This window comes from Astatotilapia calliptera, chromosome 16 (assembly GCF_964374335.1).
Source record: "Astatotilapia calliptera chromosome 16, fAstCal68.1, whole genome shotgun sequence".
NCBI lineage: Eukaryota > Metazoa > Chordata > Actinopteri > Cichliformes > Cichlidae > Astatotilapia > Astatotilapia calliptera.
Window position 1 is genome coordinate 1,897,886 of NC_137437.1, and position 13,863 is coordinate 1,911,748.

Below are 13,863 nucleotides of genomic sequence, written 5' to 3' on the forward strand. Positions count from 1 at the left end.
AGTCCAGATTTAGACTTCAGTCTTTCCCAGACATTCTGTCCCAGCTGTCTCAAGCTTCACAGAGCAGTTTGTCTCCCTCTCAATTTGTCCAGTTTTCCGTCCTTCTCACCATGTCTGGACTCTTTCAACACCTCTTTATCTGACTTGGCAGCAAAGTCTCACAGCTCCTCCAGGTAGACAGTCCGTCACAGTGCTGCTGTCTGTCATTTTGATGCCCAGGGTTTTGTGGGTCAGTGTGATTCTACGTGTGCAGACCTCTTATTGCTGTTGTCTGCAGGCTATGGAACCTCTGGCAGAGGTAAGACACTGTCCTCACCCTCCACCTCGCACCTCGTGTGCTGCTGTTTGTTCTACGTGACTTTGAAAAGTTGCTAAGAAAAAACACTGGACCTACTTTTATATTACCTCAGATTACACATAGATAATGAACTGGACTGGGTTAAAAACACTACTGCAGTCTACAGGAAGGGTCAGAGTCGTCAACTGAGGTCTTTTAACATCTGTCAGACAACACTCAGGATTGTCTGTCTGTTGTGGCCAGTGCGATCCTCTGCTGTTGCATGCTGGGGCAGCAGGTTGAGGGCCGCAGATGCCAGCAGACTCAATAAAACTGATCCTAAGGCCAGCAATGTGGGGATGGAGCTGGACTTCCTTAAGGTGGTGTCTGAGAGGCAGATGTTAAGGATACGGTGATAAGGACAATGCTGGACAATACCTCCCACCCACTCCACGATGTGCCGGCCAGTCACAGGAGCGCCTTCACTGACATACTACCCATAATGCACCACTGAACGACACAGGAAATCATTCCTGCCTGTGGCTGTCCTTTACAGTGAGTTTTACAGTTTGAGGTTTAGAGTCAAATGTCAATATATTGAACCTCTGTAGTATTCTGGATAGCCATTTGTATATATTAGAGCTATTTCTTATGTTTTGTAACTTTGTAACGTACTGTATTATTTAATTAGTTCAGATTGTTACTGTAACCACACAGTTTCCTTAGGGATTAATAACGTATTCTGATTCTGATAATTACTTTATAAAATAATGTGCAACCTTGTTTACCCAACTAAATTCCAGGTGTAATCTGAAGCAGTGGACAGTCGGGTACAGACACCTAACTGAAATAGCGATGACTTGAAGCTTTAGGGTTCACCAGGTTGCCTGGTAACTGTAACACACATATGTCCTGAAAACGGGAAAGAAATCCGACGGGAGATGTGGCTTGTGTTTGCTGAATTCCCCATAATATTTATTCTGCTGCATACTTGATCCACTGCTTCTGGTCACTTTAGAAGTATTGAAACTGCAGTTGCTATTTTCAAATATTGCTACACGGTGGTAAATTTGCCCTGTTGCCCTTTTTTTTTTCTTTTGTATTTTTATTTTTTTTTGTATTTTTTTTTTTAAATTGGGATTGTAGATGGAGCTGTCCCAGCTACCGGTAAGATCAAGGAAAGATGGAGCACGAGCAAATCAAAACTTACCAGGGGCCAAAGAAATAACCAGAGTAAATGTAAAAGGTGGTCCAAACATCACATCATCACATCAGACGTCTCTGTCCAGGAGACTGCAGATGCTGTCAGCATCCTCAAACTCTCAAAACACTGTTAGACCCAAGCTTGAAGAACATATAATCTTTTTTTGTGAAAACATTATGATGCCCTTATAAAAAAATAAAAACCCTCATATAAATACCCAACATGAAACCAACATTTTTAACAGCAGTGTATATTATATTTCTTATTTGTCTGTGGCATAAGCAACACCTGCTCTTCTCCACAGGTCCAGACTGACACATTCATTTACATGAACTTCATGAAGAGTCACTCCTGCTACGATGCCATCCCAACCAGCTCCAAACTGGTCATCTTTGACACAACACTGCAGGTCGAATGTTCACAACACATCCTCTTATTCTGCCAGTAAAACAAACCACAGTTACAAAACATGTTCATGGTTTCAGTGACTGGGTGTCTGTTTGGCAGGTGAAGAAGGCTTTCTTTGCTCTGGTGGCTAATGGTGTGAGGGCAGCGCCGCTGTGGGACAGCAAGCTTCAGTGTTTTGTAGGTGAGCCATACAGGGAGTGCAGAATTATTAGGCAAGTTGTATTTTTGAGGAATAATTTTATTATTGATCAACAACCATGTTCTCAATGAACCCAAAAAACTCATTAATATCAAAGCTGAATGTTTTTGGAAGTAGTTTTTAGTTTGTTTTTAGTTTGAGCTATTTTAGGGGGATATCTGTGTGTGCAGGTGACTATTACTGTGCATAATTATTAGGCAACTACAGTGGGGCAAAAAAGTATTTAGTCAGCCACCGATTGTGCAAGTTCCCCCACTTAAAATGATGACAGAGGTCAGTAATGTGCACCAGAGGTACACTTCAACTGTGAGAGACAGAATGTGAAAAAAAAATCCATGAATTCACATGGTAGGATTTGTAAAGAATTTATTGGTAAATCAGGGTGGAAAATAAGTATTTGGTCACCTCAAACAAGGAAAATCTCAGGCTCTCACAGACCTGTAACGTCTTCTGTAAGAAGCTTTTCTGTCCCCCACTCGTTACCTGTATGAATGGCACCTGTTTGAACTCATCATCTGTATAAAAGACACCTGTCCACAGCCTCAAACAGTCAGACTCCAAACTCCGCCATGGCCAAGACCAAAGAGCTTTCGAAGGACACCAGGAAAAGTATTGTAGACCTGCACCAGACTGGGAAGAGTGAATCTACAATAGGCAAGCAGCTTGGTGTGAAAAAATCAACTGTGGGAGCAATCATCAGAAAATGGAAGACATACAAGACCACTGATAATCTCCCTCCATCTGGGGCTCCACGCAAGATCTCATCCCGTGGGGTCAAAATGATCATGAGAACGGTGAGCAAAGATCCCAGAACCACACGGGGGGACCTGGTGAATGACCTGCAGAGAGCTGGGACCAAAGTAACAAAGGTCACCATCAGTAACACACTACAACGGCAGGGAATCAAATCCCGCAGTGCCAGACGTGTTCCGCTGCTGAAGCCAGTGCATGTCCAGGCCCGTCTGGAGTTTGCCAGAGAGCACATGGATGATACAGCAGAGGATTGGGAGAATGTCATGTGGTCAGATGAAACCAAAGTAGAACTTTTTGGTATAAACTCAACTCGTCGTGTTTGGAGGAAGAAGAATACTGAGTTGCATCCCAAGAACACCATACCTACTGTGAAGCATGGGGGTGGAAACATCATGCTATGGGGCTGTTTTTCTGCCAAGGGGACAGGACGACTGATCTGTGTTAAGGACAGAATGAATGGGGCCATGTATCGTGAGATTTTGAGCCAAAACCTCCTTCCATCAGTGAGAACTTTGAAGATGAAACGAGGCTGGGTCTCCCAACATGACAATGATCCAAAACACACCGCCCGGGCATCAGTCCATAGAACCTTAGAAAAACCAGTCTTGAGATATTTCTTGGCCCAGTCTTGACGTTTCAGCTTGTGTGTCTTGTTCAGTGGTGGTCGTCTTTCAGCCTTTCTTACCTTGGCCATGTCTCTGAGTATTGCACACCTTGTGCTTTTGGGCACTCCAGTGATGTTGCAGCTCTGAAATATGGCCAAACTGGTGGCAAGTGGCATCTTGGCAGCTGCACGCTTGACTTTTCTCAGTTCATGGGCAGTTATTTTGCTCCTTGGTTTTTCCACACGCTTCTTGCGGCCCTGTTGACTATTTTGAATGAAACGCTTGATTGTTCGATGATCACGCTTCAGAAGCTTTGCAATTTTGAGACTGCTGCATCCCTCTGCAAGATATCTCACTATCTTTGACTTTTCTGAGCCTGTCAAGTCCTTCTTTTGACCCATTTTGCCAAAGGAAAGGACGTTACCTAATAATTATGCACACCTGATATAGGGTGTTGATGTCATTAGACCACACCCCTTCTCATTACATAGATGCACATCACCTAATATGCTTAATTGGTAGTAGGCTTTCGAGCCTATACAGCTTGGAGTATGACAACATGCATGAAGAGGATGATGTGGACAAAATACTCATTTGTCTAATAATTCTGCACTCCCTGTACATCATCTGTCTGTAGCACTGAGCATGAGTAACATGAATCTCGATTGAAGCTTGAGCTCCCCCGATACAACCTTCAGTGGTTTATTAATTCTTTATAATCCAAGCCGCTCTGCAAATGCTTTTCCAGCTTGCATCTTACATTCTGCCCCTGTGTGTTAGATGGTGTCTGGGGTAGCTGTGCACAATCTGCTACTTGAGTGCTGTTGGCTGTGGTCCCCCGTTTATGAATATGGTGCTTAGGACCTGTTTCTGTGTGCAGGAGGCGGCTGATGGTCACTCCACTCCTAACTCTATATCAATATCTATTATTAATGATGAGCTGGGTTAAGGGGTTGAAGCCCATGCAGAGCACCAGTAAAGTAAATGATTGCTCAGATCAGAACACCTTGCCATTGGACTGAACAAGGTCTGCATCAGGGAAACCAAGAAATGCTAATAACAAGTGGACCGCTGCAACAATCAAGGACAAGGACTAAAAACTTTTTCTGTTATACGTTTCATGGGAAAAAACATCACTAAATAATTTCATTTCCCGGGCACAGGTGCCACCCACTCATTTAAATTCCTCAGGCATAAATTCAAGAGCCTGCAGGGGTAGAACTTAGCGCACAAAGAAACCATCGCACACACTGAGCGTTTGCGTTGCACACGCTGCTACAGTGTCACTCCCACAGGTAGCTCTTTGTGCTCGCAGTGAAATCCTGCTGGCTTGAGTCAAAAGCCTTTTTACTGGTTTCTTCAGCATAACCAGTGACAGGTGTCAGGGTTTCCACAGCTACACAGTAAACAATAACTGTTGATAATTAATTTGGCAAACTTTGTTTAACAAATTGTATTGAGCGGCACTGAATACTTGCGGTCGTGAAATGAAATTATCTGCTTGGATTATGTTTTCCTTGCACACGACTCGACAGAAAAATAATTTCATAATTGTATGTTACTATGCCAGTTCAGCCAGGTGCAGATTATATGCAAAGCATCTAGGAACGTGGATACAGTATATAATACATATCTTTAAAAGTGTCCAGTTTCTAGCCACAGAGCCAGCCTCCATGATCATTTTATGGTTGGTGTCACCAGCTCGGATGCTGCTCCTCCAGAAGACCATCGTGAGGTACACTGTGTTGGCCACAAATGGGTGATTAAAGATATTCAACATTTTAGGATTTAAGGACCACAGCTTTCCAAGAAAATAGAGCCTGCTCACCTCCGTCTTCTATAAAGCCTCTCTATTGGTCTTCCCATTCAGCCCGTTGTTGACCTGGTCACTGTAGTGCCTGTATACCACTATTACATCTACATCCTATTCCATAAGAGACACAGGTTATGTAGCTTTTCCCTTCTATTTTATGTGTAAGACCAGAGAGACCATCTCGCTGTCTTATATCTAGTCACATAGTCAGTCATCCATGATGGCTTACTGACACTTCCATCAGCATCAGTAACATCAGCTGGATGGTATTAAATTCACTTGAAATCAAAGGTCAGATCCAAGTAGATCCAAGACTAGTCTTCCAGTACCTTGACTACATGAGACGTGAGGTGCGGTCAATAGTTATTAAGCTCTGATGGTGTTGATTTAGTTAGTAAGGAAAGTAGACAGCATTTCATGCTCACTTGTCCTAAATAAGAAACTTCCAGATGTGTGTCAGTTAGCATCATAACATGATGAATCCATGTTCAGTACGTCCAGTGTCACTCAGGCTAAACATGATCTATATGTTTCTGTCCAGGTATGCTGACCATCACTGACTTCATTAACATACTACATCGATACTATAAGTCTCCTCTGGTGAGCTGAGTTTCTGAGTACTATAAATTTATTGTATATATTTAGCTGCTTTGTGTTTTAGCAGAAGAAAATGGATGGATGCTTTTGTCAAATGCATTCACACTGTGCTTTCAAATCATGTTATAATACAAAAACCATACTGATTAAAAAAATAAGTAAAAATCCTCCATCATGTCGGATGTTGCCATAATCATTGGATCTGAAATGTTTGGTTTGTCTGCAGGTTCAGATATATGAGCTTGAGGATCACAAGATAGAGACATGGAGAGGTCTGTTCAACGATGCTGTCCGCAAGCATGAAAGAATAAGAATTTAGAACAGCTTTCCAAAAAAGTTGTGACATTCAACAGGATGTAAATAAAAACAGAATGCTGTGGTTTATAAATATTTTAAATATGTTTTTTTTTTTTAAATGAATCAATCTTTTCTTATTGGCTTGGAAATGTGCCCATTATACTGTTTATCACTGCTTCCACAAACATTTAGAGGTCATCTATGCGTATTAGAGACATTATTGATTGATCCTCAACAGTACAGCTCATGGAGCAACATGCTCATGTTGCCATCCAGATGATGTTTTTGGTTTTTCCTCCCCCTTAGATGTTCTTGCTTATTTTAACAAGACAGTAACCTCATTACATAGTATTCCAACAGCATAGCACTGAAGTAGGAGTTTGGGTGCTCCTGCCTGGATGTAGACTGGATTGATAAGCTCACACACACACTCGAATATCCTCAAGAGGATTCCTGCTGGTCTAGTGTTCTGTGAACAGGACAAAACAGCATTGTTCCTCCTGGATCTGAAGTTTGACTAATGTATGAACTCTCCTTTCAAACGCCCTGACATAGACCTTACAGGGATGGCATCCATGACAGCGGCGGTGGTGGCCAGGGAATTTTTGTTGATTTCGCGTTTCATTCCCCCCCCCCAGTTCGTTTTGGAGCTTTGGTCTGCCATGGCTGACAGCCTGGGGGTCAAGGTCCACCAAACCACAGCATACCACCCGCAAACCAACGGGATGTGCAAGCAGCTTCACGAGTCACTCAAGGCCGCTCTCTGGGGTTCTCTTACAGGTTTGCGCTGCGCGGTTAGGGAAGACCTCTGGGATTCTCCAGCTGAACTGGTCCTTGGCCAGCCGCTCCGGGATCCTGGGGAATTCATGCCTGCGAGCCCCCCCCCCCTTCGTGTTTCAATACCTCTATGCTGTCTCTCCGTTCCACCAGAGACTCGTTTTCCATTCCTGGTGCACCACTGCCTGCCCGACCCTATTGTTCTGTTTGACGGCCCGTTCAGGGTTATTCAACCAGGCCGAAAGCCTTTCCTTTTTGGACTTTGGAAGTCGGCAGGAGGTTGTTCCTATTGATAGACTTAAGCCTGCACATGTCCTGCATGATCAAGTGGTGCCGGCCCAGGCCCTCTTCTGCAGCTGTCCGCCTACCACCGGGCTGACAGACTTTGGTTTTTCCTGTAGGAGTGCCCCCCACCCGGCACAGCTTGAGCTGTCTGCAGCTTTTCCTGACCACCAGTGCCAGCCTTGTCCACAGGCATCCTTAAAACAAAAGAACTCATAATGCACTTCAGGGGGCACAGACAGGTCCACTCTCTTCTCATTATAAATGGAGAATGTAGTAGTATTTATTTATTGTCATTGTCAAGAACAATGAAATTGCGTTTGGGGCTTCCATACAACCCAAAAAAAGAAGAAAATAATAAATACCCCTTAAAACCCAAGTGTACATATTTAACCCAGTGTGACTCCAATGCAATAAGACAATCCTTAGCAATAATGTTCGTAGAAATTCAGACAAAGACCTGAGAAACATGACAGAAATACAACAATGCAACCCATTCAATATTATTGTACTGTGAGATATGATATCAGATATGATAGTTATCTATTTAAGAAAGGGGGGGGGGGGGCAGGAGGGGGAAGAGAATAAAGATATGATGCACCAATGCAGACCAGTTCATTGCAATGGGTGGAATCAGTCTCCACATTCAGGTTTCTGGGCGTCTCTGCCCTTTTAAAGAAGGCTCACCAATGGCTGCACTTCCTCTGTGTCCTGAGGAAGAATAACCTGGACTGGAAGCTGGTGCTGGCCTTCTACCGCTCCTCAGTGGAGAGTGTGCTCTCCTACTGCCTGGGTGTTCAGCACATGGGGGCCACTACTGAGAACAGGAAGGCTGCACAGAGGGTAATTAAAACAGCGCAGAAAATCACTGGCTGAACTCTGCCACCCGTAGGCCATTGACAGATCATCCTGTCTCAGAAAAACCACGGCCATCACAGGTGATCCCTTTCATCCGGCCCACCACCTGTTTGATGCACTGCCCTCTGTTCTGCGCCTGTGGTCAGTCTCACAAACAGCCTTTTCCCCTCGGCCATTCTACTGTTAACAAGCACTGTCCCTCATAATGTTGCTGCTCCATGCACAGTGTTACAAACACTGTGCATGGAGCAGCCATAACTCCATTGTACATGTAGAATGACAATAAAGGGCTATTCTATTCTATTCTATTCTAAACCTGAAGGCTTTGCCTCCCGTTCTACTTTTAAATCCTAGGAACTACAAGTAAGCCTGCTGTTCAGTTTCTGAGTTGTTATATTTTAAGTTAAATATACAGTTCAAATAACTTGCTAATCACTACATTCTGTTTTTATTCACATTACTGACAGCATCCCAACATTTTTGGAAATGGGATTCTAATTCTTTTAAACCAACTATTCCCAAAACTTGCATTGTGGCCCACTGGTGGGATCTGAAGGTAGTGTGGAAGAGCAGTGAGACATTATTTACAATAATTAGTTGCATAAAAAAACTGAAGCACAAGAAGCAAACACTTGATCTTCGGCGTGTGTAATGATCAGGTTCTGATCAAAGGTTTGGCTGCACCACAAATGATGTTCATAGGCTACAATGGTCTTTAGTTTGGGAATGGCTGTTTTTTTAAACATTTAAATAAGCTTTAGGCTGTGTTTCCAAGTAGTTTGTGGTTTGTTTGTTTTTTTTCTGTTTGCAGAAATCTATCTCCAGTACTCATTTAACAGACTAATCAGCATTACACCAGAGTCCAGGTAAGGCCAGCCCTAAAATAGATTTATTTAATTTAGTCATAATGTAGTCACACTTTATCATTTTAAAGGCTACAGTTCTTTTGCTTAAATTACACCAGATTTACAACTACAATTTCAAACAAAGTACAAAATATCAACATTTAGGGAATTTGGTATCTATTGACTTCCGACCAGTGTTCATTGCTGGAGCTAACTAATCTGAGCTGTGGTTTGCTTGTTAAAAGAGCTTAACTGGGCTGTTTGAAAGCCATATAAAATAATAAGCAGATGTAGGAAATTTACCATGGATAGCCTGTTTATTCTGAAATTCTTAAAATCCTAATCACAAATCGTGTTTGTCTTTTCAGTTTGTTTGATGCCATATACTCCCTGTTAAAGAATAAGATCCACCGCCTGCCAGTTATTGACCCAGCATCAGGAAACGTCCTCCACATCCTCACTCACAAACGCATACTCAAGTTTCTCCACATTTTTGTAAGGAGACACTTCTTGTGCAGCACACCGTTAACTTAATCCCATAATTTAATTGCAGTTAAAAGACCTGGCTCAAAGAAAATAAATCTTTATTCTCCTGTATGTTGGTATTTGAAAGACTTCTTTTCATTATCTTTTTTTCCCAAATGAATTGTAATTTTGAGGGGCTACAGGTGCCCAGAAATACATCAGATATGGTTAAAAAAAAATCATGGTAAATTACTCTGGACCACTGCTGTGCTTGATAATGTTTGTTTTTCTTGAACAGCATTGGTCTTGAGATGCAGTGATTTCTCATGGCACATAGTAGACAGAGGTAGAAACATGTAGCTCCTTTGTGTAACGTATGATACAAATCGGAGCCTGGATACATCTGCATGCCCTCTATATGCTCACAAAAAGGGCTGTCATCACTGTTTGAAGATGTCTACTTTTCCATTTTAATTGATGCATTATATTTTTTCATGATATTGAGACTTTATATATTAAGAATAATAATAGTGAAATGCAAAATCTCAAAATCACAATATATTATCTTTTATTATGTCTTTTCCCTTAAGGGATCTATGATTCCCAGACCCAGGTTTCTTCAAAGGCAAATCCGTGAAGTGCCGATTGGTACCTTTAAACATATTGCAACAATCCAGGAATCGGCTTCCGTCTATGATGCTCTGAGCCTTTTTGTGGAGAGAAGAGTGTCAGCTCTGCCTGTGGTCAATGAACGAGGTAGTTTGATATCATGCTAACTGTTCCTATTGATAGACTTAAGCTGAAAACTGCATTCTTCCTCCTGTATCTGAGGTTATACTAATGGACAGACTCCCCTTTCCAGCACCCTAACATAGACTTTCCCAGGGAGGCTATGGAGTGTGATCCTTCAATAGTTGGAACACACCCTCCAGTCTCCCTTCTTAAAAATGGGAACCACCACCCCAGTCTGCCAGTCCAGAGGTACCGCCCCTGATCTCCACTTCAGGAACTCAGGGCGAACCTCATCCACCCCAGGAGTTGTTTAACTGCCTCAATGACCTTGCTCCTGAAGATAGGTGAGTTGTCCCCCGCATCAGTATCAGACTCTGCTTCCTCCACGGAAAATGTGTCAGTGGGATTAAGGAGATCCTCAAAGTATTCCTTCCACCACCGGACAACTCCTCCCACACTTGAGTTTGAGCTTCAGCCACTGCCTGAGCCACGTTCCTCTTGGCCTGTTGGTACCTTTCAGCTGCCTTCAAAGTTCCACAGGCTAACCAAGCCAGAGAGGACTCCTCCTTCAGCCTGGTGGCTCCCTTCACCTCTGTGTCCACCATTTGGTTCAGGGGTTGTGGCCACCTTGTGGCTGCAGCTCAGTGCAGCCTCGGCAATGGAGGTCCTGAACACGGTGAATTCAGACTCAGTGAATTGACCATCTCCCTCAGAATGTTACTGAAGCTCTGTGGGAGGTATGCGTTGAAGATCTCGTAGACTGGGGCCTCTGCCAGGCACTCCCAGCGCCAGGTCTGTCCAGCATCCTCCCCCACTACCTGATCCAACTCACCACCAGCCCCTCTCTTTACCCGAGTGTCTAGAACATATGGCGGCAGGTCTGGTGATACGATTACAAAATCGATTATCAACCTGTGGCCTAGAGCGTCCTGGTGCTACGCGCACTTACGGACACTCTTATGTTTGAACTTAGTGTTTGTTATGGACAAACTGTGGTTGGCACAGAAGTCCAAGAACAAAACACCACTTAGGTTCAGATCTGGGAGGCCGTTCCTCCCAATCACGTCCCTCCAGGTATCACTGTTGTTGCCCACAGCATGTCTTTATCCTGTCTTCCTTCTCTCACCCCAGCCAGTCACAGCAGATGGCCCCGCCCCTCCCTGAGCCTGGTTCTGCCGGAGGTTTCTTCCTGTTAAAAGGGAGTTTTTCTTTCCCACTGTCGACAAAGTGCTGCTCATAAGGGGTCATATGATTGTTGGGTTTTTCTCTGTACCTATGAAGCGCCTTGAGGCGACTTTTGTTGTGATTTGGCGCTATATAAATAAAATTGAATTGAATTGAGTTGAAAGTCTCACAGTAGGACAACAAAGTCCCCAGGTTGAGCAGCCTACAGCACACCACCCAGGGACTCCAAGAAGGCTGGGTGCTCTGAATTGTCATGCTAAGTTAATGTTGTTATTCACCTGGAAAATTTGAAGTTTGCATGATCATGAGTCATCAGCAGGTAATCACATGCAACTAACTGAATTTTGTAATATATGAAAAAGCTTGATACGTTTACATTACCGCTCATGGTAGTCTTTATTCTCTTACCAGCATGTAAAGCTTTCAGTCCTTGGTCTTGTCATAATACAGATTACTAAAGACGATCAGCTTTTTTTTTTTTGCTATTTGACAATTAAAGGCTTCAACGCTTCAAGGCCTTCTGTTATAACATTTTCATGTGCATATGCTATATAGATGTAAATTCCATACAAAGCAGCAGAGGTGAGCCTAGCCCTGCCACTAACCCTAATCAGAGACCTGGTGGATGCAAAGGAGTTAAGAATAAAATTCTACCAATTGATTTTTGACAAGGCTGACAATAATGACAACAGTTTGTAAAGCTGTTATCAAGACAAACAATAGCCACATTAGACCAAAAACCTTCATATTACGAAGAGTCATAATATGAAGGTTTTTGGTTTGTTTGCTACATAATTTAATTAAATTTTTTTATTGTTCTTCTTCAGTTTGGATGCATACTTTGGAAAAAGGTAAAACAACAAAAACTTACCTCATGGCCTTTCTGTGTATATCCTCTGTAGGTAAAGTGGTGGCGCTGTACTCCAGATTTGATGTTATTGTAAGTTGCTGTTTTTTTCCCCATGTATTATGTATGGTACATAGGACCCACATGTGTTACACTGTATATCTTCACACACAATTTCTGATTAAAATACCATAAATTTATTAAAGAAACAATAGAAACAGTTAAATACTTTATATATAAGCAGTTAATCCAGAAATGTTATTATCTTATGAAAGTAAAATCAGTAGCTGCTAACAACATTGTTGGGTTTTCTTCTGTCCCTAAGAACCTTGCAGCCCAGAAAAACTATAACAACTTAAATATGACAATGCGGGAAGTCATTGCATCCAGATTCTGCTGTGTTGAGGGGGTCCTTAAGTGCTACCCTCATGAAACACTGGAGACCATCATCGATCGCATTGCACAGGCTGAGGTAATACAGTGCAGCCTGCAGTGCTGCAAAAATAATACTTATACACAAACTGCTGGGATACTTTTGGTGGCAATATGAGTCAGACGTGAGAGCTCTTGACTGTGTAATCAAAGTTAGTCCATTAGGCTCAGGTACATTAGGTAGATGCACAACATAAGTACTTAAAATACAGCTTCGATACTTAATGTGTCAGGGTGTACTGATGTATCCAGCAGAGTGGAGCTGAAAAATGTTATCTTTTGTTTCACCAGGTACATCGGTTGGTGTTGGTTGACAGTGATGATGTGGTCAGAGGGATTGTGTCTTTATCTGACCTTCTCCAAGCCCTCGTTCTCTCTCCTGCAGGCATTGATGCACTGTACTCCTAAGCAATGTTCCCTGTAATGTTTCATGTGTCTGAGCGAACACACAAACTCCCTGAGCAACAGCAGACGTGTGCACTGTAGTCACGCCAGCATCGAATCATCCAAGTTACATGTTTATTAAAAAAATCAAATTACAGCATTTATGTTAGACTACTTTTAATTAACTGCTTTAGCCCACTTACAATGAAAATTTAAAAAATCTTGTTCATCACCTGTGTAGCATGTTAACACTATTGGAAGTAAAAATAACTTGAACTCCAATTTTGAAAACACAACTTTTTTTTTTATTTTTTAAAAGCTCTGGCTTGTATTATGAGTCTGAGTCTGTGGTCTGGGAGAGAGTCTGTAACTCTGTCTGCAAAATATAATAAATAATGACCAATGTTGGGTAATTAATTATATAGTTACTTCTTCAAAAAAGTAACTGAGTTATGCAAACAACAAAGTATTTTGCAGCTGTTTACCTAAAAATGCAGCCAAGGTGTTTTTTAAACAAACATTTCAAACTATTTACAGAACAATCAGCTGTTCTGCATCAAATCTGATGCCACACAAATTATTTGTGCCGCTCCAAAAATAATTTCTGTCCACTATGAGATGAAGGAGAACAACAGCCTGATACCTGCAGGCCTGACAGCAGCAGATGTATCACTGCTGTAACACCTGTAACACTCAGCAGGCGCCTCATTGTTCTGACACACACAACAAAACTACTGACTACACTACACACTAACTACACACTAACTACACACTAACTACACACCAACTACACACCAACTACACACTAACTACACACTAACTACACACTAACTACACACCAACTACACACTAACTACACACTAACTACACAAGACAACACACTAACTTTAGACTCCAAACAGG

At 42.4% G+C, this 13,863-nt stretch overlaps 1 protein-coding gene across 1 annotated transcript; it reads left to right on the plus strand.

The window, feature by feature from the left end:
• On the plus strand, positions 1–13,242 carry prkag3b (protein kinase, AMP-activated, gamma 3b non-catalytic subunit). Its single transcript, XM_026145422.2, has 11 exons — positions 1–298; positions 1,786–1,890; positions 1,989–2,070; positions 5,801–5,859; positions 6,083–6,128; positions 8,882–8,936; positions 9,284–9,410; positions 9,971–10,136; positions 12,200–12,237; positions 12,470–12,616; positions 12,868–13,242. The coding sequence occupies exons 1-11, from the start codon at positions 212–214 to the stop codon at positions 12,982–12,984; spliced, it is 1,029 nt and encodes a 342-aa protein (XP_026001207.1). The 5' UTR covers positions 1–211; the 3' UTR covers positions 12,985–13,242.
• Positions 13,243–13,863: the final 621 nt, after the last annotated feature.